The sequence below is a fragment of the Schistocerca piceifrons genome, chromosome X (assembly GCF_021461385.2).
Source record: "Schistocerca piceifrons isolate TAMUIC-IGC-003096 chromosome X, iqSchPice1.1, whole genome shotgun sequence".
In the NCBI taxonomy this organism is placed as follows: Eukaryota; Metazoa; Arthropoda; class Insecta; order Orthoptera; family Acrididae; genus Schistocerca; species Schistocerca piceifrons.
Window position 1 is genome coordinate 395,310,108 of NC_060149.1, and position 26,188 is coordinate 395,336,295.

The 26,188-nt window shown below is 40.6% G+C and overlaps 1 protein-coding gene across 1 annotated transcript in view; it reads left to right on the plus strand.

Moving 5' to 3' along the window:
- Positions 1-26,188, plus strand: part of LOC124722095 — a 323,716-nt gene that overhangs the window by 174,295 nt on the left and 123,233 nt on the right. The window contains exons 13-14 of the mRNA XM_047247293.1: positions 7,280-7,476; positions 18,743-19,569. Of these exons, the coding sequence (XP_047103249.1) occupies positions 7,280-7,476; positions 18,743-19,569 (1,024 nt within the window). The remainder of the gene's footprint in view (positions 1-7,279; positions 7,477-18,742; positions 19,570-26,188) is intronic.

The following is a 26,188-nucleotide window of genomic DNA, read 5'->3' on the forward strand; positions in this document are numbered from 1 at the left end:
CACATTTAAGTCACAAAGTTAGTGTTATACTTCGTCCAATAATTCATCAAATGTTCATGTTTTTCTTCCGACTCCTCTTCTATCAATTTTCTTCCCAGTCTTTTTTAGACTGTTTTTTCATTGAATGTTGCACACCTCTTGATTTGGTTTGATTTATGCAGGGAGATAAAAACAACATTAGTCTTAGCCCAATGTTGCCTGCACCAAAACAGAGTTTTGTGTGGTTTCACTCCCTGTGATTCTAGTAAAGCCAACTGGTACCCTTAATTAGTAGTAGGAGACCTTTTACTAGTTCCTTATTAGACATGATTTCTTCAGGCTTGACTGACCCAAATATTCTGCATGGTTTGCCCTTCAGAGTTTAGAATTGGGAGATTAGATGTGTAATAATTTCATCCTCCTCACCACATAGTCTACACTTAACGGCTTATTGCTTTATACTTATCTGTATGTGCATCTTAAAGTTCCTATGGCCACTGATGAGTCTTACCATGATTTTGATCTGTTTCCTGTTAAAGTTCAGGATTACAGAACTTCTCTTGAAACATAGCTTTGGCATCATTTGCTTGCCATGTTTTTGTTTTGTACCATAGTCCAATATTCTAGATGATTCCTCCTGATCCAGTTTCGTAGTTTTGGTCTTACCTTCTCCTTAGTGACTGTTAGGCCATGTTCCGGTTCAGTAAATGGAGTCATCAAGCCTGTCCTGGCCAGTCTGTCAGCAGGGACTCACAGCAGGTTTACCCTGTTGCTTTCCCCTAGTCTTCCAAGTGCTTCATGGCATTCTGCAATGACCTCTGGCCCTGTTGCAGGGACTGATAGAGATTTCATAACTACTTAGCTCACTGAATGAATGTAGATGCTACTTCTTAATTTTGTTTCAATATTTTTGTTTGTCTTTAATTTTTTGCTTGTTTATGTCTGTCTGTTCTAGGTTTAGATTCACTTTCCTAAGCCAGTTGTGTTTGCCGGTTAGTTTTCAAAATACTGTATAAGTTTTATTGTGACTCTCATAGGCCTTATTCTTTGGTTGCACTCAAATTGGACTTGGAACCAACAGCTGGATGAATCCCAAAGTAGGAAGCTCTGACAAATTAAATGAGGCATGGAATATATGTTGATAAGACAGTTTAGACACCATAGGAGGAAGTGTGTTCATTGCTATCGACAAAAGTAATATGTCCTTGAAGGTTGGAATTGAGTCTGACTGAATTTGTCCGGAGACCAGTAACCATCCTAAGTGAACTCAAGTCAGTAATCGGAGGTTTTTACTGGCCGTAAAAATAGTAGAATCATCCAAATAAAATCTAATATCAGTAGTGTGGAAATACTAATCGTGCAATAGTAGTCGGAGGAGAATTTAACCTACTTAGTACACATTGGAACATCTATGGGTACACTACAGGTGGTATGGACAGACAATCAGGCAAAGTAGTTCTGGAGGCACTTTTCAAGAACTGTCTTGAGCAGCTAGTTCAACAACCTAAATGCAATGGAAAATTTAGATCTTGTAGCTACAAACAGGCTTGACCTTATTAATAGGGTCACTACAGAAACAGGCATTAGTGAATTTAATGTCATTGTAGTGACAATGGTTTGTACTGGAAAGAGCAGATAAGTAGTTTTTGGCATCCTACTTACAAGGGGACCACACGGCAGTCTGATTTTTTTTATGATAGGTGAAGTTCAGAACTCAGATATTAGTCTCCATAGTCTCCAAAAATAGTTTGATGCAACTTTCAAAAATTCTCGAGAAAATTGTCTTCAGAGCTTTCTGACCATCATAAGTATGCTAAAAAGGGAGGTTGATTTTTCTCAGCAGGCCATGGTGCATTTTGGTAGAATGCTTTCCTGCCAAGTGGAGGTTCTACATTTGATTTCTGTCTGATGGAAATTTTTAAAACAAATATCTAATTGCTATTTTTTATGAAAAATGCACATCATCTTATTTCTGATTACGTATTTTCATTGCAAATATAAATTCTTAATTAATGATGTTTTATAAAAGGTTGTTTAAATTTAAAAAAATTACAAATTAAATTCTTTTTCATCCTTATTTATTTTATACTTAAAGGAAATGTTCATGAAACATACACCTCTGTTTAAAATTTTGCCAGTGTTGGGAACTGAACCCATGCCACACCCATGTTAGGTGAGCATTCTACCACACAGCCCGTCAAGAAAAATCGTCCTTGCTTTAGCATATTGATGATGGTCAGAAACTTCAAAGTCAATTTTCTAGAGGAATTTTGAGAGTTGCATTGAACTGCTTGTGATGGTTGATGTTTGTCCTGAACTTCATGTACCAGAAATATTTAAAAAAAAAAATCCTGTTGCCACATGGTCTCCTTGTTATACTGTGAATGGACATCATTTAGTTCCAATATGGTAGACATGGAGGAATTATGCACAAAGTTTGAACTGATTGTATATCCTGGTGGAGAAGTATGTGCTAAGTAAATCAGTTAAGGATGGAAAATACCCAGTGTGGTTTAATACTGAGGAAGCATATTAGTAGAGATTTGTGCATCTATACAAAGATCAATGTGCAAAGCATATGACAACTGTGGCCATCATATGTTAGCGAAAGAGGTGGCCATGGCATTAGTCTTGTTTTCGTGATTTTGTCAGTAATTTTTTCTACGTGATTGTATATTTTTGTTTTCTGCTTAATTTAAACATTTCTAATGTTGTTTTAATTCCCAATATATTTCTCACATTTCTTTCCTTTCTCCTGAGTTCTTCATTTTCTTTTACTTGTTGTAAAATTAATGTTTTTTCCCTCTCAGTTACACTGGATTATTTCTCCTAGATACTTAAGTTTATCTCTGCTTCTGATATTTTCATACATTGTCCCTAATTTAATTTTGATTTTTGGTGTGGTGGAAGGGTTTTTCGCCCTACATTATCAGCTTGCTGTTGAGTTCAGTTATTGTCTTCTATCATTTCGTTGCTTTAATTTGCTTAATTCTGCATTATTGATGTGTGTTTGGCAAATGTAAGTCAAAGTTAATTTAGTAGGAACACAGGTATTTAGGTACTCTAAAAAGTATTTTAAGCCTGAGAAATTTTTACATCAGTGTTTGTAAGATTTTATTCCGTTCATATGTTATGAACCATCCATTTTTACAATATTTTATTTTTGCCACTAGAAGTATGTTTTGGATATGCACAACATTCATTGTCCAAGATTTTTTAAAATAAGTTAATTGTTTTTTCATAGCTGTGTGAAATAATAAGTATCTCTTGATTGGTCATAACTCCGTGATTAAAATCATGTTTTTCTGTTTTATGAAACAAGTCAGTGCTGGAGTAACTGCATATGCCTCTAATGTCAGTCAGCAAAAAGCATTGTCTCTTTGTTTAGTTTTTCTTGTGTATATATTTTACAGTTACTCATGCTGAAAATCTATGTTTCCTCTCAACTGATGAATTGTACACTCTTTATGCGGGTAACTGTGAAAGTGTTGAGAAAGTAATCCTAATCTTTCCCTCTTGTCTCAAAATAATGTCAATAGAGTTGTAACCTCCCGTATAACTGACTACAGGCTTTCCAGGACTATTTTGTCCATGCTGGGTTTAGCAGCTGCTGTATACTATGCACAAATTACAAACCGACAGTTACTTCTTTGTATAGTCACAGTGTAACTGTAACCTTTTCCATGTTTCTGAAGGAATAATACATAGTCATACATACACAGCCATCTACAGGGTTTCATTGGTGCCCAAATATGGTTTCTTCTGTTTTTGGGCAGGAGAAACCACATTTGGACTGTTTCTTTGGGTAAGACACATTTGAGCATATTAGTTTGCATGTAATTTTCTGCCTTCTTCATGCATGCATGCATGCATGCACGCACGCACGCACGCACGCACACACACACGCGCGCACACACACACACACACACACACGCACGCACACACACACACACACACACACACACACACACACACACACACAGAGAGAGAGAGAGAGAGAGAGAGAGAGAGAGAGAACCCTGCTGTTACTCCTTCCACTCCCTACACTTTTTCACATTTCTTCAGACAAGAAAACAAAATTTGTATGAGTAGATTTATATATTTATGGTAAAGGAGTGGTATGCTGGAATGTAAATAACACAGGGCAACGATGGAAAAATTTTTTGCTGGAAATACCTTATTCTTCTGTTTTTAGGGTGGGAAATCCAAATATGATACTTAAAAAACTGTATCACCCACCATTTTTTCACATTTTACAGTTAAATTTATTAAATTAAGCAATTTTTAAAGAATTTAACAGCTTTTATATAGTTAAAATAATTTAAAAAGGGAGTGTAATGAATGTAAATGGAGTTGGTAGCACTGCTGAAAAACATTTGCTGGCAAAAAAAGTCAATTCTATTTTTGTGTTAACAGATGGTATTTTGTTTACTGTCAACCTAACCTCACTTTTCTGTTTCCTGTACATGAACTCAGTACAGTGTCTAATCATGGTTGTAAAAACTATGCTTACTGTTTTGTTATATTGTGGTGAATTTGTGATTAAAAAACACCAAAGAAACATTACAGACTTTGTGAAAAAGGTTTATCAATCATACTTTGGATCTAAACTTGATGATCAATGTAAATCTTGGGTGCCACATGAGACATGTTATGTGTGTGTTGAAGATCTTAGAAAATGGTCCAAAAAGGAGAAAAAAAACCTTAGATTTGCTGTTCCTATGATATGAAGTGAGCCAAGAAATCATTCTGATGATTGCTATTTTTGCAGTGTTGATATTAATGGTCATAATTCGAAAAACAAGAAGGTAATAAGCTTCCCTAACCTTCCATCCGCCACCCAACCAGTAGGGCATGGTGTAGATTTGCTGACTCCTGAACCACCAGAAGATTTAAATTCTATACCAACAGAAAGATTTTCTGATGTACAGTGTGATTTAGATGAACCAGTTGATGATGAATTCCATTGTAATACAGAAAGTCTAGAGCCCAAATTGTTTACTCAGACCGAACAGAAAAAGAGAGCAGCAATTTTCCAAGTTTTTTCAACGGGAATGTGATTTAATGTACTGCCCAGACATTTCTGGTCTGATGAATGAAGACTGGAGGCTAGTTTAAAGGCTGTTTTATTACACAATGGTAACATGTATCCATCTATACCTATTGGACATTCTGTACATATGAAGGAATGCTATGAAAACCTAGAAATAGTGCTAAATAAAATAGGTTATTCTGCTTATGGTTGGATGATATGTGGTGATCTAAAAGTAATATGCGTGCTACTTGGTCAGCAAGGTGGCTTAACCAAATTTCCATGTTTCTTGTGTGAATGGGACAGTAGGGCTAGGGAACAACACTGGTGCAGAAAGAACTGGCCTGTAAGGGAGTCTTCAAAACCTGATGAGAACAACATTCTACTCAAAAACCTTGTAGATCCAAAAAACATACTCCTACTACCTCTACATATAAAGTTAGGCCTATTGAAACAGTTTGTAAAGGCTTTGCCTAAAGATGGACCATGTTTTAAGTATCTCTGCCAAAAGTTTCCACATCTTTCAGAAGCTAAACCAAAAGAAGGCATCTTTGTCGGACCTGACATTAGAAAATTGATGTTCGATGTTAACTTTGAATCCACAATGACGTTAAATGAGAAAGAAGCATGGGTATCATTCAAGCAAGTCATTACAAAGTTATTAGGACATCAAAAAGGCCCAGAATATGTTTCTATTGTATCTACAATGTTAAAGAAGTTTAAAACTTTAGGATGTTTAATGTGTCTGAAAGTTCACTTTTTGAACAGTCGCCCTGATTACTTCCCAGACAATATGGGAGATGTTAGTGAGGAGCAAGGAGAGTGTTTTCACGAGGACATTAAAGTGATGGAAAAACGCTACCAAGGCCGCTGGAACACCAACATGATGGGGGACTACTGTTGGTCACTTCACCGAGAAGTTCAGCAAGCGACTCATCATAGAAAAAGCTACACAAGAAGCTTCAAAGAAAAAAGAGAAAGAAAATACAAACCAATTCCAGCTAACAAGTGAAACCACTATTAACACATATCTTTGTTTTAAGTAGCTTACTGTAAATACAAACCATGCTTATGTTGTAACAAAGCATTTCATTAATTTCCCCGTTTACCGTATAGCATAGGATTTTTATACTATATAGTAAAAAGCATATTGCTCGAAAACTATGGGTGATACAAAAAAACTAAGGCTAGATTTGGATTCAGCTTATAAAAATCTATAAAGATCAGCTATCAATGTAAAACAAGTTAAAAAAATCATTGGCCTGTGTAATTTAAGGAGAAAAGTTACCAACTCACTGAATAGTAGAGGAACTGAGTCACTGAAAGGCACATAAATGAGACTGAGAACTTTGCTAGCTTTTGTACGAATCCTATTTGAGAGCTATTCAGTGCCTGCAACCCCCCACCCCCCCACCCCCCTCCCAACCACACACACACACACACACACACACACACACACACACACACACACACACACTCTCCCTTGTATAGCAACATTTTCCTAGCTGACTACTGGTTCTGGCGTACCTGCCTGACAAGTGAAGAGTTGTGTAGGGTGGAGTGAGTGAGAGGCGAAAGGAGCCAGGGTACAAGAGGAAGGAAGGAAGGGAGGGAGGGATGGCTGAAGGAGCAGCAGGTGTACAATGGCACCAATAGGCTAATTGTGGCTGCAGGCACAGGTAATTGTGCCCAGTGCACGACAGTGTGTACAGGTGGCTTGGGAGGCAGTTATAGAACAGAGAAAGTGGAAACTGCAGGGAATGGAGTGTGGGTGCAGAATGATGAAGCTAGCATCCAGGGGCAGGCTTGGAGATGGGTGCAAGTGGGGGCTAGTAGAAATTGAGACCCGGAAGATTACAGTATTGGAGGACACTTCCTGTCTACATAACTCGAATATGCTGGTATGGGGAGGGGAAGGGAGGATACGAATTACTTGGGTTATGAGGTACCTACTGAAATTGAGCATATTCTGCTTGACATGTTCTGCCTCTGCCTCTATCAAAGCTCTCATTCTTATTTATGTGCATTTTGATTACTTCACATCTCTACTATTTGGTAAGTTATTATCTTTAGATTTACATATTTGTACTTTGAATTACATCTATCCCAGTGGACTGGAAAAATGGTAGCAAATAAAGTGTCACAAGCATACTTCTCTCTTAAGTTTAAATCAAATTTGATGTATGTACAGCTTTTAAAGCCAATGTAGCTTATATGAAGTACAGTATTAAAATAAAATATATATTGCTATTTTGTTGCTGTTGCCAGGTTATATGTGAAGATATACAGCCAGAAATTGACCTAAAGTGCAAGGAGAAAGTTACTGACTCGGACTCTGAGTCTCAGAGTGACATGGAACCACTGATAGAAAATAAAGCATTTCCACAACAGAGGTTTAGTCCTGTCTCTGGGATAAAATCAAATTCTGGTGAGGTGACCTGCAGGCCAAAACCAATTAAAGCGAGGTAATGATATTTCTGTTTGTAACTAGAAACTAAGCTTAATATTCAGTGGTAAATTTATTACTTGCTTTGTATCATACAGGTGACATAAGTTGAATTTTCACTGCTACTCTCTTTATGACTGTAGCCTTGTGCATTTTTTTTAAGCCTGTGAGGTATTATTATTTTTATGTGGCATTTCTTTCACCTAAAGTGTACTGAATGTGTTTTTTTCATCACCTACCCCATTAATGGAACAAATCTAGTCATCAGAAGGTAGTTACATCTTTAAAATCTACTTCTCTTTCAATGTGATTCATGTTGTTTTGTTGTATAAGAGGTAAAAGCCTTTTATCAGTCTTCAAATAACCTCTGTTCTCCAAGAGAGAGAGAGAGAGAGAGAGAGAGAGAGAGAGAGAGAGAGAGAGAGAGCAGGAGAACAGTGTGTGTGTGTGTGTGTGTGTGTGTGTGTGTGTGTGTGTGTGTGTGTGTGTGGGCTCGCGCGCGGTCATGTGTGTGTATTTGAAACTGCTGATTACATTTTGTGAATCCCATGGTGAGACACTGCGTATGGAATGTGGATAAGGATGTACATTTCAATTAAATGCAGTTTAATAAAATCCTTTTAATGTGGTACTGGTTTGATCATATTTTGAAGAGAAATGTTAGTTTCAAGAATGTTTGTGAAAATACTAATGAACAGAAAATTCCACAGTTCACTCTTAAATTTCACTATACTACCGTCTGACTTGTAGTTTAATCCAGATGTATTTACTTGGCCCTTTTCTGTGGTGTTGAACCCATGAAATCATTGTAGAGAATGTAGGGAACAAGGCATACTGATAAGTATATATCATAAAACAGTAGTCAAAACACTATTTTTGTAAATAGCTAAAAAATAATTCTGTAAATTAGTGAATGAGAATACACAGGAAAAGTGGATTTGTTCAGTTTTAAAACAAATAATGTGTACTGCCAATTTAACTGAATTAAATCATTTCATTAAATATAAGATGTGGTTTTCCACTTCAGGTTTTGATCTACCTGTGCCCCTAAAAGCTAAATATTTTGTATTTTCTATATTTCATTCTTTGAATAGGTCATATTGATAGGGTCTGGCAGTCTACGGGAAGTGCTCAACTGTACACATAAGGCATTTAAAGAAATTTCATTTATCTTAGACCATCTGTTGATATTTCCACATATTTCATTAGCTGTACTTTCAGTAAGAGGATTACTACCAGTTGTTTCTATATTTCTATCATCTTCTAGCAGGGTTCAGGATGATTGGTGTAATTAGGTATCTGGCTACAGGTTGCGGTGCAATTTGATTAGCAGGGTGGCAGGCTCATGGAGCCAGATGGCTATCCACTGATAATCGTAGAAGATTTGTTTATTTATTCCATCTGATACAGTGGTTGAGTCATTGCAGTCAGTGACCAGGGTCAGGTGCTGGGCCTTTGGAGTGTGTAGAGGGTGCTGGACTCAGCACACGGCCTTTGATGACACAAGTCACCTCACAGGGCTAAGTAGGCTATGGTGGCGGTAGAGCCATGCCACCAACACTCTGGCAGGTAAAGGAGTGCAGCACCAGAGCCCAGACAGAGGCGGCAGGCAACTATACTGACCTCTGCAGAAGTCGACTGTCGGTCAGTGGAAACATGCATTTCAGTACAGGAAACATGCGAGCATGCAGTGATGAACCCATGACCCCAGCATAGGCTGCAGTGGCAGTGTGCTCGCATGAGTCAAGCCAGCAGAAGCAGTGTGTACCCACACAAGGCAAGCGACAGCTCAGCAGGTAGTCAAGCCCAGGTGGGAACTATGGGTACCCAAGTAGGCATCCTGCAGACTATAAAAATCAGCCAGCAGGTAGGCCACCAGCTGGAAGACTCCATTTCAGTCCTTGGTGGCATCTGGACTTGGACACAGCTCATAGCTCCACAGCTGATGGAATCAGCAGCTAGTATGACAGACTAGATAACCCACTTCAGCTCAGAGACTGTTGTGGAGTAATTCTCACAGCTGGCTGCTGGCAGAGACAGGCATTGCAGAACTGAAATGGATGGTGTGGATAATGGCTCATCTCATCCCTGTTTCGACAAGACATCATTTTGCATCACATAGGCCACAGTTGAACTGCAGTGCAGGGTTTGGTCATGTGGTGGCTGGCTTCCATATTTTCTCTGTGTCAGCAGCATTACAGCACTGGCTGCATTGTCAAGGGCCGAACCTGTGGTAATTTTTGCTACTACACACATAAAAAAAAAGTACAGAAAATTGGAATAGAGATTAACATAACATCATTTCCGCCCTTTTTATTGCTCATGAAAACCACACATTGCATGTTGTACCACCATACAGAGAGACCTTCAGAGGTGGTGGCCCAGATTGCTGTACACACCGGTACCTCTAATACCCAGTAGCACATTCTCTTGCATTGATGCATGCCTGTATTAGTCATGACATACTATCCACAAGTTCATCAAGGCAATGTTGGTTCATACTGACCCACTCCTCAACGGCGATTCAGCATAGATCCCTCAGAGTGGTTGGTGGGTTACGTCGTCCATAAACAGCCCTTTTCAATCTATCCCAGGCGTGTACCTCCTTCCTGTTGCACTGACTGGAACTAATCGGCTGTCGGACCCCCTCCGCCTAATAGGCGCTGCTCATGCATGGTTGTTTACATCTTTTGGTGGGTTTAGTGACATCTAGGAACAGTCAAAGAGAGTGTGTCTGTGATACAATATCCACAGCCGACGTCTATCTTCAGGAATTCTGGGAACTGGGGTGATGCAAAACTTTTTTGGTGTGTGTGTATGGCACGGCAGTGATTCTTGTTGCATCACCACAGCCCTCTTGTAATTTCTTGAATAAGAACACCTTGCCGGCTGCTGTTGGCCTCGCCAGCCTGCATAGGTTTCAACCGTCAAGAAAAGAGGCTCAGTGTTGCAATAATTATCAAAAATGCCAAATTCACATCCCATGACAGTGCAGCTAGGAGATGGTTTATCTTAAGTGCTTTGAGTTTCACAACTAAAAATAGTAATTTGCTCTTAAGTAAAACCAAAACATTAACCAAAATAAATTCACTCTGATTGAAAGTGCAAATCTTTGAAATCAAAATTTGCTGCTGGGGAACATTCAACACTATGTGACTACATCTCACGCATTTTGACATGCTGCTCACTTGATTGAGACATTGCTCTTTAAGTTTGTCCCATTCTCTGCTGGTGGTGCGTCCCATTCTCTGCTGGTGGTGCTCCTCAAATCATGCAGTGTTTAAAGAGGATTCTTGTGATGATGCACTGTGCATTTTAAGCATGCTCAGTTGGGTTTGTGCCAGCATATCCCTCAAGCTATTCCATTCGTTGGAGTCCTGTTGCCTTGAGGAAGGTGTTCACAGGGTCACTGTACTGTTTTTGTGTGTTATTGTCTTGAAAGACAAATCTTATAATTGAAATGTTGAATGTAGAGTTAGTAGGTTGGACAGTCTGGTCCTGATACTGTACAGCCCTCATATTACCCTTGATAGGGATGAGAGGCTTTTGACATCTGTTCCATCTGTTCACGATACTGACACAAAATATGACTGACCACCTCCCTACTGTACCTATAGGACTGTGTGCCTGAGATGTGCATTGTTATCAGGTGGCCTCCACACTCTTCTGTGACAATTGATTTGATTTTGACAGTGAAGCTAAAACAGCTTTCGTCTAACCCACCACTGCGCGCACCGAAACAGTGTTTACTATGTGGTATCGTCGCTCCCTGTATATCTAGTAAAGCCAACCAATGCCCTTAAATAGTGCAAGAAGTCCCTTTATCAGTTTTTTGTTAGACATAGTTTCTTCAGGGCTAGTTGTCCTGTAGATTCTATATCTTTCACTCTCCAATGTCATGAATTCGAAGATTAGGTGTGATACAGTCTTTTCACTCTCATCACAGATCCTACATTTAGGGTCTTCTTCCGTTATACCTGTTGTGTGTAGGTGTTTTTTGAAATTCGTGTGGCCGGTCATCAGTCCAGTCATGAGTATGACCTCTTTTCTGTTCAGTCCCAGGATTACAGAGCTTCTTTTAAAACACGGCTTAGGCATCATTACCTTACCACGTTTTTGTTTATGAACCGTGGTACAATATTCTGCATGCTGTTTCCTAAGCCAGTTCTGTTGTTCTAGTTTGATCATAACATTGGTGATTGTCAGGACAGGTTCTAATCCAATAAATGGTGTTGTTGCCCCCATTCTGGCCAGTCTGTCAGTTTGTTCATTGCCACAAATCCTCTGAGTGGCCAGGAATGCACACAAACTTTACCCTATTGCTTCCTCCTAGCTCCACCAGAGCCCTGTGGCATTCTGCAACAATCTTAGATCTCGTTGCTGGGCTGTCTGAATAAATGTAGATGCTATGGTTCTTGTAGCACCTACGCATATTCTCCTCCACACATGCCCTGATTGCACCAATTTCAGCTTGGAATACCGAGGCTAGTTTTCCTAGAGAGATGATGCCCTCCAGTCTTGGCTGAGCCCTGTACACCCCTGCCCCAATGCCTTGGTCTGATTTTGACCCATCGGTGAACCAAACAGTGTCCCCCATACGGTGTCAAACTGTTTTTTTCCCCCTCTGCTTCCAGCTTCCAATTGTTATATTGTATGGCTTGTTGAAGCAGTTAGGAGTTGTTATATAGTCGGCCGACATTTCCCCAGCCATTCCTATATTTACTTCACTCACTATCTTAGTGTGTGATTCTGGATATCCCAATGAGATCCAAGTCTGTATGCCCCAGCTGCTGCCTCTATCTTGACCCAAAGGTGTGGTGGAGGCATGTCCATCATGGCTTCCACCCCAGTGGTTGATGTGCTGCTGATTCTGCCTGTTATGGCTAAACAGGCCAGTTTCAGCACCTTAGCAAGCTCCTTAGCTGCAACCCGCTGTTCTACCTTCTTCCACCACACTACGGCACCGTAGAGATTCCTAGGTCTAACCAACGTGGTGTATACGCTAAGCTAACCCAGAATAACCTGCATAGGATTCTTATTAGATTCTCTCCTGCCTTTTGCAGGAGAGCTGGAAAGATTCCGTTTGGGCCAGGTGACTTCAAAGGTTGGAATGTTCCCATCGCCCATTGGATTTTATTGAAGTCCACACACTCCTTGGCTGATTCCCAGTCCTCTCTTCGAGTGCCTGAGAACCATTGTCTCTCCGGGATCACATTCTGGTCTGTGTTGTCCGGCAGAGCATATTGAGGAAAGTGAGTTTTGAGGAGCAGTTCCAGCGTCTCATGTGCTGTTGGTATATTTCCCATCCTCCTTCCTCAACGTACCTCCTAGATTGGTTGGTACTCTAGTGAGGATTCTGTGAAGTCTGGCTTCAGCAGCTGTGCTCTCCATTTCCTCACAGAATGCCTGCTTTGCTTGTCTAATTGCAATGTTGTAGTTGACAAGGGCCTCACGAAATTTTGCCTGTTGTCCTTTGCGTCTCACAAGATTGAACAGTCTTTTTACTTGTTTTCTTTGTGTTTCAAAGCTATTATTCCACCAAGGCATATTCCTATTTGTGCACTTCCTGGTGATTGTGCAGTTCCTGATATGAGGTCACTATGGTGGAGGTAACAGCCTCTGCTACTTCCTCAAACTCTACTGGATCCCTTATCGAGGTTTTAATTTCCAATGAGCTTAAATCAAGGTCCCTCCTAGATGTCTGCCAGTCTGTTTTCCTAGGATTCCTGTAGGTCATGGTCTGTCTGATTCCCATTTCAACCTTGAATTTAATGTACATGTGGTCCGATCAGGATGGCTCTAACACCACATGCCATTGTTTGGCATAGCTGCCCATCATCATGGAACCAAAAGTTATGTCAGTTACTTCTTCCCTTCTGCTATTCCTGAATGTAGGTTCATTGTCCCTATTCAGGATCTCCAAGTTGTTAGCTAAGAGAAATTCAAGAAGGTACTCACCTCTACTGTTGGTGTCCTTGCTGCCCCACACTAGGTTGTGGGTAGGTTGTGGGCATTGGTGTCACATTCAACCAACAATTGGTCACCTTGCTGATGGCAGGCTTCTACTAGTCTCCTCACCTCCAAAGGAGAGGGAGAACTGTCTTCGTAAAGGATGTATGCAGAGGCCAAAACAATTTCCATCGTGATACCTTCCTCACGTTGCTGCATTTTGATTTTCACTAGGTCCATAGAGCAGAAATCCATCATTGGCATTAAAGAAATTCCATTTCTTACATATATGCATGTTCTGGAGTTTCTTAGATTTCTGGCGTAAATCAGCTTACCTCCAGTGCCACCGAGGCCTGATACGCCCCCTTTATATAAGTAGGGTTCTTGTATCCGGGCCACATCCATTTCCTGCCTCCCCAGGCAGCGGCTCAGAGCAGCAGAGGCCCCCCTTTATTGTGCTGCAGATTAATATGCAGCACCTCCAGTCTCTGTCTGGCTGTCATAGTTGCCTTTGAGGTCTCTGATAACCCTACTGGTGACCAGCGAGAACCCTGAAAACAATTTCAGGTCTTGCTCTCGCATCTCCTTCAGGGACTTCTCTCCAACCTCCACCACCAGGGTTTGTCCTTCTGTTACAACCTTCTGGTTGATTACTCTCCAGTCCTCTGTCGAGACTTTTGAGGTCTGGACCCCTATTTTCCCGAACAGAGTCTTAGGGGAGACATCCTTAAAGACCTTTCGTACCCATATTGATACCTTTGCGGTCTTAAGAAGGTCCGCTGCTGTCTTGACCACCAGTTTCGCATCCTCTCACGGGGATATCATGAGCACCTTGTCCTTAAGCCATTCCACTGTGTGCATCCCCTCACAGACAAAAACGAGGGCACCATGATCTAGATAGACCCTTCTGAAGTTTAGGTCCTGGACCAGTGTCCCCCCAAATCTTTTCAAAGGAGGCCATCTGTACAAGTTCCTGCTGCTGCGAAGTGATGGCTACCAGTGGATAGCCTTCCTGGATAACTGCCCTGTTAAGTACTGAGACTGCAGTACTATAGGTCTGTTTTCCTATTTCTTGCCTCGGTTTTTTCTGGGCTTGCTTATCCCTGGAGGAGGGAGTCTTAGATTCTTCCCTTATCATCTTGCTGCCTGTCTTCAAAGTTGTGGGGGTTTGCATGTCCCCTTCAACCTGAGACAGTTTTTTCTTAGGGTCTTAGGCTCAAGCCCTTTTTAATCCCCTTCACGTGTCTTTGAGAAGCCATTCTTTCCCTTCCTTTTGTCTCTGTTCTCTGAGGAGTTTCCTCCTCTGGACCCCAGACGAGGCTTTACCTTGATCTGGTCCAAATTCTCGGTTACAGTTCCCACTTCTGGCTCAGGTCTAGACCCTGATTCAGTAGTGGGAATGCATTCCATCGGTCCTGTGTCCGATGTTTGGGTGTCTGAGATCTCAGTTTGACCCTCAGTTTGTTTTAGTTTATTTTCTTTAGTCATGTCCGTCTTGGTCCCACAAGATTTGGGGATTTACACGGTCCACACATCTTCCCATGTGCCATGCACCCCTCGGCACGAATCGCATCACACCTTGCGTTGGGAAAGGGAATTGGGTAAGGACTGGGACTGGATACGGAAGATGGGACATTGTGGGAAACTCTTAGTCTGATCCATCAGCTAAGGCCTTTCCAGCAGTAGGTCCTCTACCTTCGGCATAACCCTCAGCTTCACACGGATACACAAGCCTCTCCACCCGCACGGACAGTGCTTCATCAAGGTGGTGTCCCCCGGAGAGGTCTGTGACAGTTGTCAGGTGTTAGAAAAATCACGTATTCATTGGTGAAGAGAACCCAATGCCATTCATCAACATATCACTCCAGGTGCTCCATTGCTCACTTTCTTAATGCACTGTGGTGTTGGGGCAGGGAGTTTCTGGAGATCTAGGGTATCATACTGTCTGAGTTTATACAGCCCTCCAATTTGTCGCTGAAAAGGAGTGCAGTTTCGTTACGTTCACCTTGGGATCACTATGAAGTATAATTTGCCTATTGTGGTAATCAGCAGGAGTTTTTAACCATGCCCAATTGCTACAAGTCTGATCTGAAATGGTATGTGTCTCTTAATAGGGATTAAATGTTCAAATTATGCTAATTGGGCCCCTTGCTGTCAACCCCATAAAATGATAATGTTACACACTTTAAGCTTGAAATGACTCTTAGAGGCTTGTTGACAGACTAAACAATGTACACAAGCCATTTATATTTTTTAACACAACATGCTCTACTGAACTGCAAATATAATGCTGACTTACTTTTACCTTGACTGCACCCCTGGCTGTACATAGCAATTTATTGTGGTCAAAATATCATTAAGAAAGAGCTCTCCGATTAACTTCATGGCACATCAATTAGCGTTGATTCAAACTCAAAATTCCTATTGTTGTCTGACTGATGTGGAACTAATATACTATGACTTCTGTCATGGAGATAAGATACAAACCGTGAACCAGCTATGTCAAGTATTTCATGATATTTATACTTTTGCATGAGGATATCATGGTCATTGTAATCAGAACCTCTAGCTGAATCACAAAATTATTCCAGTGACAAAGTTTATGATTGATTGATTGATTCTAACATATCATCCATCTAAGTGGATGCAACCTTTTCAAAATCCAAATTGTGTGTCACCGAGAATATTTTTCTGCACTTAATGTTTACAAACTCATTTGTTCAGTATCTCTTCAAGAATGTTAAAATGCTTCATCAAAATTATCTGACTTTAAGTACAAGTACCATTCCTGCTGGTTAATAAGTACTTAAAATAAAAACTTGCACAAAGTTGGTTTGTATGTCCTTGACAAGATAAACTTCCTTTTAGCATATTATACGCGATCCAGTCATGTTAATGCGACTATAACCTATGTTTGACATCAATGTGCAGTAACCACTCACAGATGGCAGGTGGCAGCACTAGCAGTGGAGGATATATAAAGCAAGTCAGTGGAATGTGGAAAACAGCGCAGTTATTGTCATATTGTGGAAATGGAGCGTTCTATCTGACGGCCAAAAGGACATGATCATTGGCTTTCAGGCCAAGGACGGAAGCATTTCTGAAATGGCTAAGTTTGTAAACTGTTTGCACGCTGCCGTGGTTAAAGTATACCATGCATGGCAAAATGGTGCTATCCAAAACTGGTGCCAAAGCAATTGTGGTACACCATAGGCCAGGGGCGGGCAGGAATCCTGCACGTGTGCGATGCACTTGCACGTGTGCAGTTAACAGTTGTTCTGCGTGCACAGAGGGGCAAGCTGGCCACCCGCTTCTCTCCACTCCCCACCATACCGTCTCTCCGCTTCTTCCTATGTAATGCGTTTTGTTTCCTGGCCTGTTTTATTGAATGAAGGAATAAGGTTAGTAGGAGTGCTTGAAAGAAATCGTGGTTTGAAAGAGTACCTATTACCTACGATACGTTTTATTTAATTATCACAGGTGGAGTTTACAATACATTTAATGTCTGGAACAAAATTTCTACATACAGACAAACGCAAACAGTTACGTAAGTTTTCGTTACTGATGTTTGCTCTTAACTGAGACTTACTAATTTTCATAACAGAAAAAGTCTCTCACAAACGTATGTCGAGCCAAACATTGACATTATCTTCGCGGCTTCACGATGGAGACGAGGAAACTCTTGCTGTGGAAAGTCGTGATAAAAATCTACTACACGTCTTGCCAAAAGGAACTTGTCTCTCAGACGAGAATTATGCTGTAGAATCTACAGTGCAGATCTATTAATTCCATTTGCAAACTGGGATGAATATCATCTACAGAAACAGCAAATTGTCTCGAGAACTATTCAAAACCTTGGGATAAGTGTGATATATCCCCAAATCGCTTGAGAAATTCTTCTTTTATTGCACTAAGTACGGGAACATATTGAAATTTCTTATAATGGCGTTCAATATTAAACTTCCGCTGACCAGCGAGAATACTATCACATATTATACATTTCGAATTTTCACGTTTTTGCACAAAGAAAAAATGATTCTCCCATTCCTTTTTAAAAGATAGCAAATCTCCACTTCTCCGTTTCCTTGATTCACTCTGCATTTTCCGCTTCTTGAAATACAACGGTCACTACGTAGTGGTCGCTTTGCTTCAACGTCCACAGCTTAGCCTGGTACTACACTGCCGCAACCTGCCGGCTGTCGTCACTGTCCCATTTGACGATAGCACGTGAGCAGCACACGTGCAGCGCCGTGTGCTCATGAGCCGCGTGCAACGTTTGCCCGCCCCTGCCATAGGCCATAGATGATGGGTGCATGAGGGCTGCAGAGTGCATACAGGGAAACAGATGTGCAACTGTTGAGCACAGTGGATCAACACAAATATGCATTTATCCTTGGCAACCATGTCCACTCCTACATGCAGTTAGTTTTTTCTCTGCACGATGGCATCTACCAGCAGGACAATGTAACGTGTAACACAGTTTGCAATGTTTGTGCGTAGTTCGATGCAATGTATGTGCGTAATTCAAAGATCACCAGGATAAGTTTACTGTACTCCTCTGGCCACCAAACTCTCTGGATTTAAACCCATCTGAAAATCTGTGGTACCATCTCAATTGAGCTGTTCGTGCTGTGGATCCTCAACTAAGAAATTGAATGCAGCTGACCATGGCATTGGAGTCGTCATAACTTGACATCCCCATTTGTACCTTCCAGAACCTCACTCACACTCATTCTGTACGTCTCGCAGTGCTGTGCACTGCTAAAAGTTATTCACGCTTTTGACAGGTGGTCGCATTAATGTGACTGGACAGTGTAGTCTGTAATGTTGTAAACTGCAACAGCACCTCTTTAAGGAGGTTGACAGATTATGTGTTATTCCACATGGTAATAGCATATTAAGATATAATGGTTTATGTGTGATTCGATATGTGTGTTGCACCTCAGGGGAGAACTTCATTAATGTTGTCTTAACATACAGAGAAAAAAGTAGATGTCAATCTAATTAATCTATGAAGCAGCTATTACTAAATACTATCTTATACTGTACAGTGTAAAGTATCTGAACTTCTGAACGATTTAAATAATATTGCAGCAGTGAAACTGTTTACTGATATTTGGAAAAAAGTCTTATGGCCATGTTGCCTAGTAATGGAATGTTTGATTAATTATGGTAAGAAGGCTTTCGATGCAGAATGTATACAAGTTTTGAAGTGGTCAGCTTAAGGTAATGTGATAGGGGAAAACTCCAGAGCTGATAGACTATTGCTATATGTTAAGAAATCTGATTTAGAATAAATTCAATATTTTGAAAGTTTGTTTTCATAAATTTTGCAGATTACCTTCAGGAAGTATTGAAAGTGGAGGCAAATTTCCCCACAATGCTGGTGACAAACCTGGAGCAGTTGGAGTACTGTCATATCCATATCACTCACCTGTGAATCCTATGGGTGTGTCTGGCTTCCAGCCTACTGGTGGAGCATTCAAAACAATGCCGGTTTCTCCGAAGGTTGTGAAAGGACCAATCGAACAACCACACTTACAGCAGTTTAACAAAAATGAGCAAGAACATGTGAATGTCTCGGCATCATGGAGTGGAAGTGTTGTAACTTCAGTGAAATTACAAGATAGTAAGAATTCTGGTAGTGCTGTAACGAATGGTGTTTCAACATCAGTGCAACAAATTCCTTATTTAGAAAGCGGACGGCATTGGTATAAGTCATCCTCAAATTCTCTGCCACAAAGCCAAAGTAGTAGTGTAACCAAACCGACGATGGTCACCATATTGCAACATCCATCAAATATGGCTACACAACATTACGACCATCACACTCCGAACAGACAACCTCCACCTTCTTCACAATCATCTGCTCCTCATCCTCAGACGCCCTCGTACCAGTCGCAGCCATTGACCCTAACATTCTTGGATCCTTCATCACATACCACCTCGACCACGACATTAAGTCTTACTGAAAGTGGACCATTTGGGAATTTTGTTTTAAAAACTGAAAATTTTGATGTGGACCATATACCTGTAACTCGGCGATCACCAGGAAGTGGATCATCTACTTCAGCATCGGAATCTGTACAGTATGCTGTGCCTCCTGGTGCCCGTGTCCAGAATATTTACATGCCACAAGGAAATTATCAAACTTCAGGAACAGGTGGGTGTTCATTTCTCTTAATCTGTTATGCTCCATGGTTAGTGATTTGAAGAAATTATGTGTACTTGCCCGAATCGTAACATTGAGCATTTAACACTGACCCAAACACATGTGACCTCAGAGTGGGGTAAAATCATCAACTTATCAGGCCAACAGACAGTTATCAACAGCCTAATTGATCTGGTTACTGCACTAGATGACTTATTTTGTCTTGCAAACCAATGTTAAGGGAGACGAGGTCACTTTCAATACTTCGAAGTGGTTACTACCAAGACGAAGTCTGAAATTCTATCTGGTGGAGACTCAGTGATTTACACCACTCAGACAAATGTTCTGCAATCACAGCTAGCAATTTATGTATGTAGGTGAGTTTTACACACTGTACAAACACTAGTGACCCCTTCCCAGGTGAACTGAAGGATTGTGCAGTCAAGTGTGCAAATTATGTCGCCATTCCGCACAGTGATTGAAATACAGCAAACTGTCTCAATGGTGGTGTGTTATTGTTGTGTCATGAGCTGGCTGTTCATGTGAGGGGGGGGGGGGAGATGAGAACCATAGTAAGAGGATACTGCTGTGTGTGTGTGTGTGTGTGTGTGTGTGTGTGTGTGTGTGTGAAATGACAACTGTCTCATTGTTAATGTGCTAAGTGGGCTGATTATGTAGTACAGGTTTTAGCATTAACCCAGCTGACATGCCTACCAGCTCCTGCAACTTATTCTTGCATGCGTAGAGTAGTTGTGGTGGCTCTTTACTGTTGAATGATTATTTGTAGGGTTGCATTGAACATGTAAAGAATGTTGAATAAATCTCTGCCACTGGCAGCTCTACATCGAGTATGAGCTCTGTTCTCGTGAAGTCAGTCTGAATGTTATGCTTTTACCCAGATACCTCTGACCCAGTTTTGTATTAGCATCTACGTTGAAGTTATTTCCACTTAATAAGCTGCTTCAAAATCTGTTTGTGTAACAGTGTTGGGGTAACACCCTCACGCTCCTTCTGACCCCTGGTAAACTGGAAAGCATGCTAATCAGTATTTCTTAAAGGATGGAAGATTAGGGATTAATGTTTCCTTAATGAAGAGGTCATTAAAGGCAGAGGAATTTGTCATCGACTGAGTAGTTACACAGCTGTGTCCTTTTTAGGAAGAAACATCAACTAACTGAATCAATTTAAGGAAACCACAGTGACTTAATCATTGATCTGCCTCACATGGAGGAATTGCTCAAGTAGGAGGTACTAGGTTTTGCAGCCATGGATCTCTGCTACTGCTCTTATTGTGGACGCTTTTAAAGTTCACGTGTTTCTTGACTACAATTCTGGTGAGGAACTTACTCTCACCATGTAACTGCCACTCTGGTGTGCAACACACTCAGTCTTGATACAGCCCCTGTATCTGAAGTGTACAAATTCAAGCCTATGTCTTCCTTTGTTAATGGACAGTCACATATGATGTTCTCTGCCATATTTTGTGTAGTTATTTTCTGTTGTACAGTGCCCGGACATAAAACTGATATTTTGATATTGGTGTGGTCTGTACCTGACTCTCAGCATGTCTGCAATCTCTATAAATAATAAGACTGTAATAAACTTTGTTCTTTAAAGGCACTGAAATGCTGATGGTACAGAACAACACTTATACCCTTTTTCAAATGAAACTTTATTTAAACTATCTTGGACTGAAACATGGTTTCAAAGTCAAGGTGACATTTTCCCCAGTTTGTAACTAATGTGTTCTGAGTCTGATATGCATTTCATAGTTCATTATATATTGAGCTATTCTTCACAATTTTGTATTGCAATGGCTAAAGATTTCATTTAAGAGTGAAGTGAAAAATTTGTTTCCTTTGTGATGAGACATGAAATTGTGGGGAGAAAACTTTTAAAAAACACACGTTTCTTGCTGTGTTGACTATTGTCTCTCTGTTATCCTTGATTAATGTGTCATTGTTGTTGTTTGGTGATGGTATGTAATTTATTTGTTGGGTAGTCCTGATCTGTTCAGTGTGTGTTTCCATTTAGTCTTGACGAAAATTAAATCTGTTATTGTAAGTTTGCAAAAATTTAAATTTGAAATGAGAGCTATGAACATGTCACTGAAGTATTGAATTTCAATAAAAGGGTTTATTGTGAATTATAGAGGTCAACCTTTTTTATTCAGAAATTCAATCTTTTGAAGTTCCTTGAGTGTATGGTGGTAGGCTTTCTCTGCCTTACAGTGAGGCCCTATGCACCTATTCCTGCTTGCTGCTTTAAGTGAAAATGCTTTGATCACACCACCATGGGCTGTCATGATCGGGCTATGTGTGGAAGACGCAGATCTTCTGCCCATGAACCAGCTAAGCATATGTGCACTTGTACTTCTTCACTCATGTGTACCGGTTTCTCTCAAGCCCATCCAGTCCAGAGCAGGGAATGCCTGTTCTTTGCAGAAGAAAAGAAAATGCAGTATATTAAAGTCATACAACGCATCTCTTTTTCTGAGGTAGAGATTGTATGCCACACAGCTACCCAGTTTCTTGAAGTTGTTTGCCACTGAATTGAAGCATTCTGTACAGAAGACTAATATAGGCACTGAGACTTTGACAGCTGAGCATAGCGTATCAACCTGCATCTGTAAATGCAGCTGCAAGCCCACACCACTATTCCCACAGCCACCCCTTCCACCACTAAAATAATCGTGGATGCCAAACTAATGTCTGAAAGGAATAGCAGACCCTCAACGCAGACAGTAGAAGAGACCCAGCAAAAAGTTTCTCTCAAAATGGCCTAGCCAGTATCCCCAAAATCCAAGCTGGGGACAAGAACCAACAGGCCAAAATGTTCAGGTCTGAAGCCTGATGGATCGGTTGATTACCATACCATCGATGGTACGGATAGCGATGTGTGCTGAGGGAACCAGCAAGTCTGTCCAGTAATCTCCTGCCTCTGCTTCAATCTCCCCACCACAAAGGAACAATGGGGGAAAGACAGAGGAAAACCTCACCATTAAGGTTACTTCCACACTTCAGTGGAACTTTAATATATTCAGAACACACCTGGAGGAGCTGCTTGTATTAGCTCAGGGTAGACCAATGTGTGTGTGTCTATAGGAGACACATTTTAAATTCTCTGCTGCACATTAGCTGCTTGGCCACATTCTCCACGAAAAGGACAACCTTTGTGGACAGAGAACTAGAGGAGGAGTGTCAGCACCTACCACTTCTCACTTCTCTCCCTCACAACAAGCCTGCAAGTAGTCATTGTATCAGTTATTAGTTGACAATATGTTTACTACACTTGTCCCACATGAGGAGCTCGATGAAGAGGCTCTCTGTCTCTCCATAACCACCTTATTCAGCTCTCCACCCCTTCATCTTCTGTGGTGATTTTAACACATGCAGTGTACTTTGGGACTCTGCAACGACCCATCCCAGGAGTAGAGGAATTGAGAGCTTTCTTATGTCATAATGTGTGTTTTTTTTTAACATGGTGCAGACCGTGCACTTTAGCACGCAACAGCAGTTGTTCACCACTGTCAATCTCTTGGTTTGCTCTCCGGCCCTCCCACGTACCACTCAGTGGGAAGTGGTTGATGACTTGCACTTAAGTGATCCCTTCCCAATGTGGATTCACGTGCCAGGTAGTGTGGTGCCCATGACAGAGCCACAGTGATGGGTGTGCAATAGAGCAGACTGGACACTTTTCAGCAATCTTGCTGTGTTTGAACACCATGACAGGGTCCAGGAATGAATGTTACATATTACCCACATGATCCACCACACTGCTAAACCATCCATTCCACAATCTTCAGGACAGCTGAAAGGGCAGCCTTTCCCTTGGTGTAGTGAAGGAATAGTGCTCTGCAATCAGATGAGCAGTTTGTGTACCTTCAAGTGACAGCCAACAGCTGAGAACGTCACAGCCTTTTGAATAGCAAGGGCAAAATCTCACCAAATTATTAGAGAAAGCAGAAAGAGATTTTAACAATAATTTGTGACTGCCATAAAATGCTCCACTACAAGTACAGTCATATGGGAGACTGTCAGAAGGATTTCTATGAGAGGAGGTAGATGCCTAGTTGTTACTGTAATAGGGAATGGATGTCTCCAGACGAACCCACGTGACACTTCCCAGACTATGGTTGGGTTGGCTGTTCTGCCACAGTTACCACCACTGACAGTCAGGATTCAGCTGTCTGACAACACAGAGAGTGGCTGCTGAAGGGGGGAGGGGGGGGGTGCAAATTCATATCTTAAGGGAAAAAAGACATTGTTTCACAAATCGTGTAGCATCCAGCACATGTTGGTCTATCGATTATTCATATGATTTTGTGAATCGCATCCCTTTTGGTTTTTGAACAGTTTTGAACACATTCTAAGTTGATTTCCGAATTAATGATAAGTTGATTTTAGAATCTGTGCATAATGTATGTGATGTCTCTGCCAGGGGAATCCCCATCACATCTAGAAAAAGCTTTCTTGCAGACAAAAAGGGACAGGGCTATACGAGGTGAGTGGAATAAAGCTGGGGTGAGTGCCAATCACTGTTTGTTTGTGTGGTTGTCTGGATTTGTGAATGATCAGCATTGTTATAACTACTAGCAAAATCCATAGATGCAGACTACCAGAGCGGAAATAAATGACTAACAAGAATAACAGGCAAGAAAGATTATGTATCATCTCCTCGGTATATCCAAGAAAATGACAGAAAATTTTTGGCCAGACCATTACACTAGTAAGGGCCAGTTGTACAGTCCCTGGCTAGCAGCTGCATAAGTTCTATTCTGGGAGTAGTGCAGGTAACGCGTTGTATGAACACACAACAATGCCTAACCAGAGAATAAATGTGGGTTAACTAAACCGGTGAATGTGGCACAGTTAGTGAAGTTAATCGAAGAATAAGTTTTTACACTGGCAGGAATAGTTACAGAATTAGTGATGACAAGATTGATTGTTAGAACAAGGGAAACGGGGACATCACACAAGGTGTAGAAGAATATGACAATTCCAAATTTATATAAAAATTATGCACTTCTACTTTTCGATCTCATGCTTGAGAATCTGAAGTTTATGAATGAAATGTGAAACTATTTCCTAACACAAAGCTTTTTGCTTGTAGAAGGCCTATGTTATGGGTACTTCGTGAATTATAGTGTCATGTTATAAAAGTGACCATTTGTGCCAAAACAATATTGTTTATTTGGTATGTGTTACATTTGCTGCAATATTAGACAGGTCTATTTCGTTTTGTCTAGCAGTCAGTGACAAATTACACGTGATCAGATTGAGAAACCACACCAGTCTTGAGTACTATTGGTATAACAGCTTTTTCAGAATTAGACAATGATATTTCATTTTTTTTCATGCAGCAAAACATTTGAAGAACTTTGATGAGGTAATAGATTCTTTCCCAGAAAGAAAAGCATATCATGTAAAGCTGTAGCAAAATTAGAGAGAAAAAAATGCTAGGACTTAAGGATTGAAGAAATGTGTACTAGTTTTGTATCCTACATTTAATTTTATGCCACACAAAACACAAGTTATTAGCTAATAGGCAATAAAGAGTGAAGATTTTTTGAAGAGTTCTTGTTCTACTGGTTACAATTAATCCCATTTGGTAATTGCGAGTTAGTTGAGCGGGAGAATCACCACGTGACATTTTAATTTCCACTGTCCTAAATATAGTTTGATGGCATCCATTACAAAATATTACACATTTGAATTGCACGGATTGAAATACAGTGACATGCCATAGAAGAATGCTGTGTAAAGTGGTGTGGCACTGCATTTGGGCACGCTTAAGACCAAGTAATTTGTCTTACATTTCCTCGAACACATATGTTTTATGCACCAGACTCTTCAGAAAAATATGCACTGCAAAATGAACGTATTTTTGAAAAGTAATTTTTTTTTTCGTACTACCTCAAATTCTCGAGGGAGGTATGGAAATATTGTTGATCTGGAGCTGATGCGCAGAGCAGTCTTGAGTTGTAGTAGGGAGGTGGGTAGTCTCCACGTGTCCCATGTTTACATGTAGTGATTTTGCTGTTTCCTCTTTGTTTATTGCTCTCATGTCAAATGAAAACAAAACAGATTTCTGTGGCTGGGAGCTATCAAGTGAATTAAAATATTTTCACATAATTACTGAATGCAAAAAAATGTTGTTAGTTTCAGATTTTATTTTATTTCCATCTCTCCGACAGTCAAGCATTAATCGCCTTGCAGGACAGTGAAGTTATTTTTGTCAGTTTGCTAAAGAATATCGACTTTTATTAATCTTTTCCATTGAGGCAGTCAATTTATTTGAAATGAAGTTTTTACCTCCCCACTATTGGCTAGTTTCAACTGTTCGCTGCATTTCAAGTGCACATTTTCATCTTCTAGCATGTATGGCATTATGCCATAACAAAGACCCAAACATGAGATAATACAATACTGGTACTCCAAGAAAATTTATATCCAAATCTGGACATACAAATGTGCACTTTAAGCCGAAATATGTATTTTAGTAAGGTTCACAAAATTCCGATGCTCTCGGAGTAGCATCTGATGTCTTGTTTCGTTTCTTTTGTGACGTAATGTAAGATCTTTTACACATACGAACATATGGGCTTCCTGCGTCATTGTAGCGGTGCAAG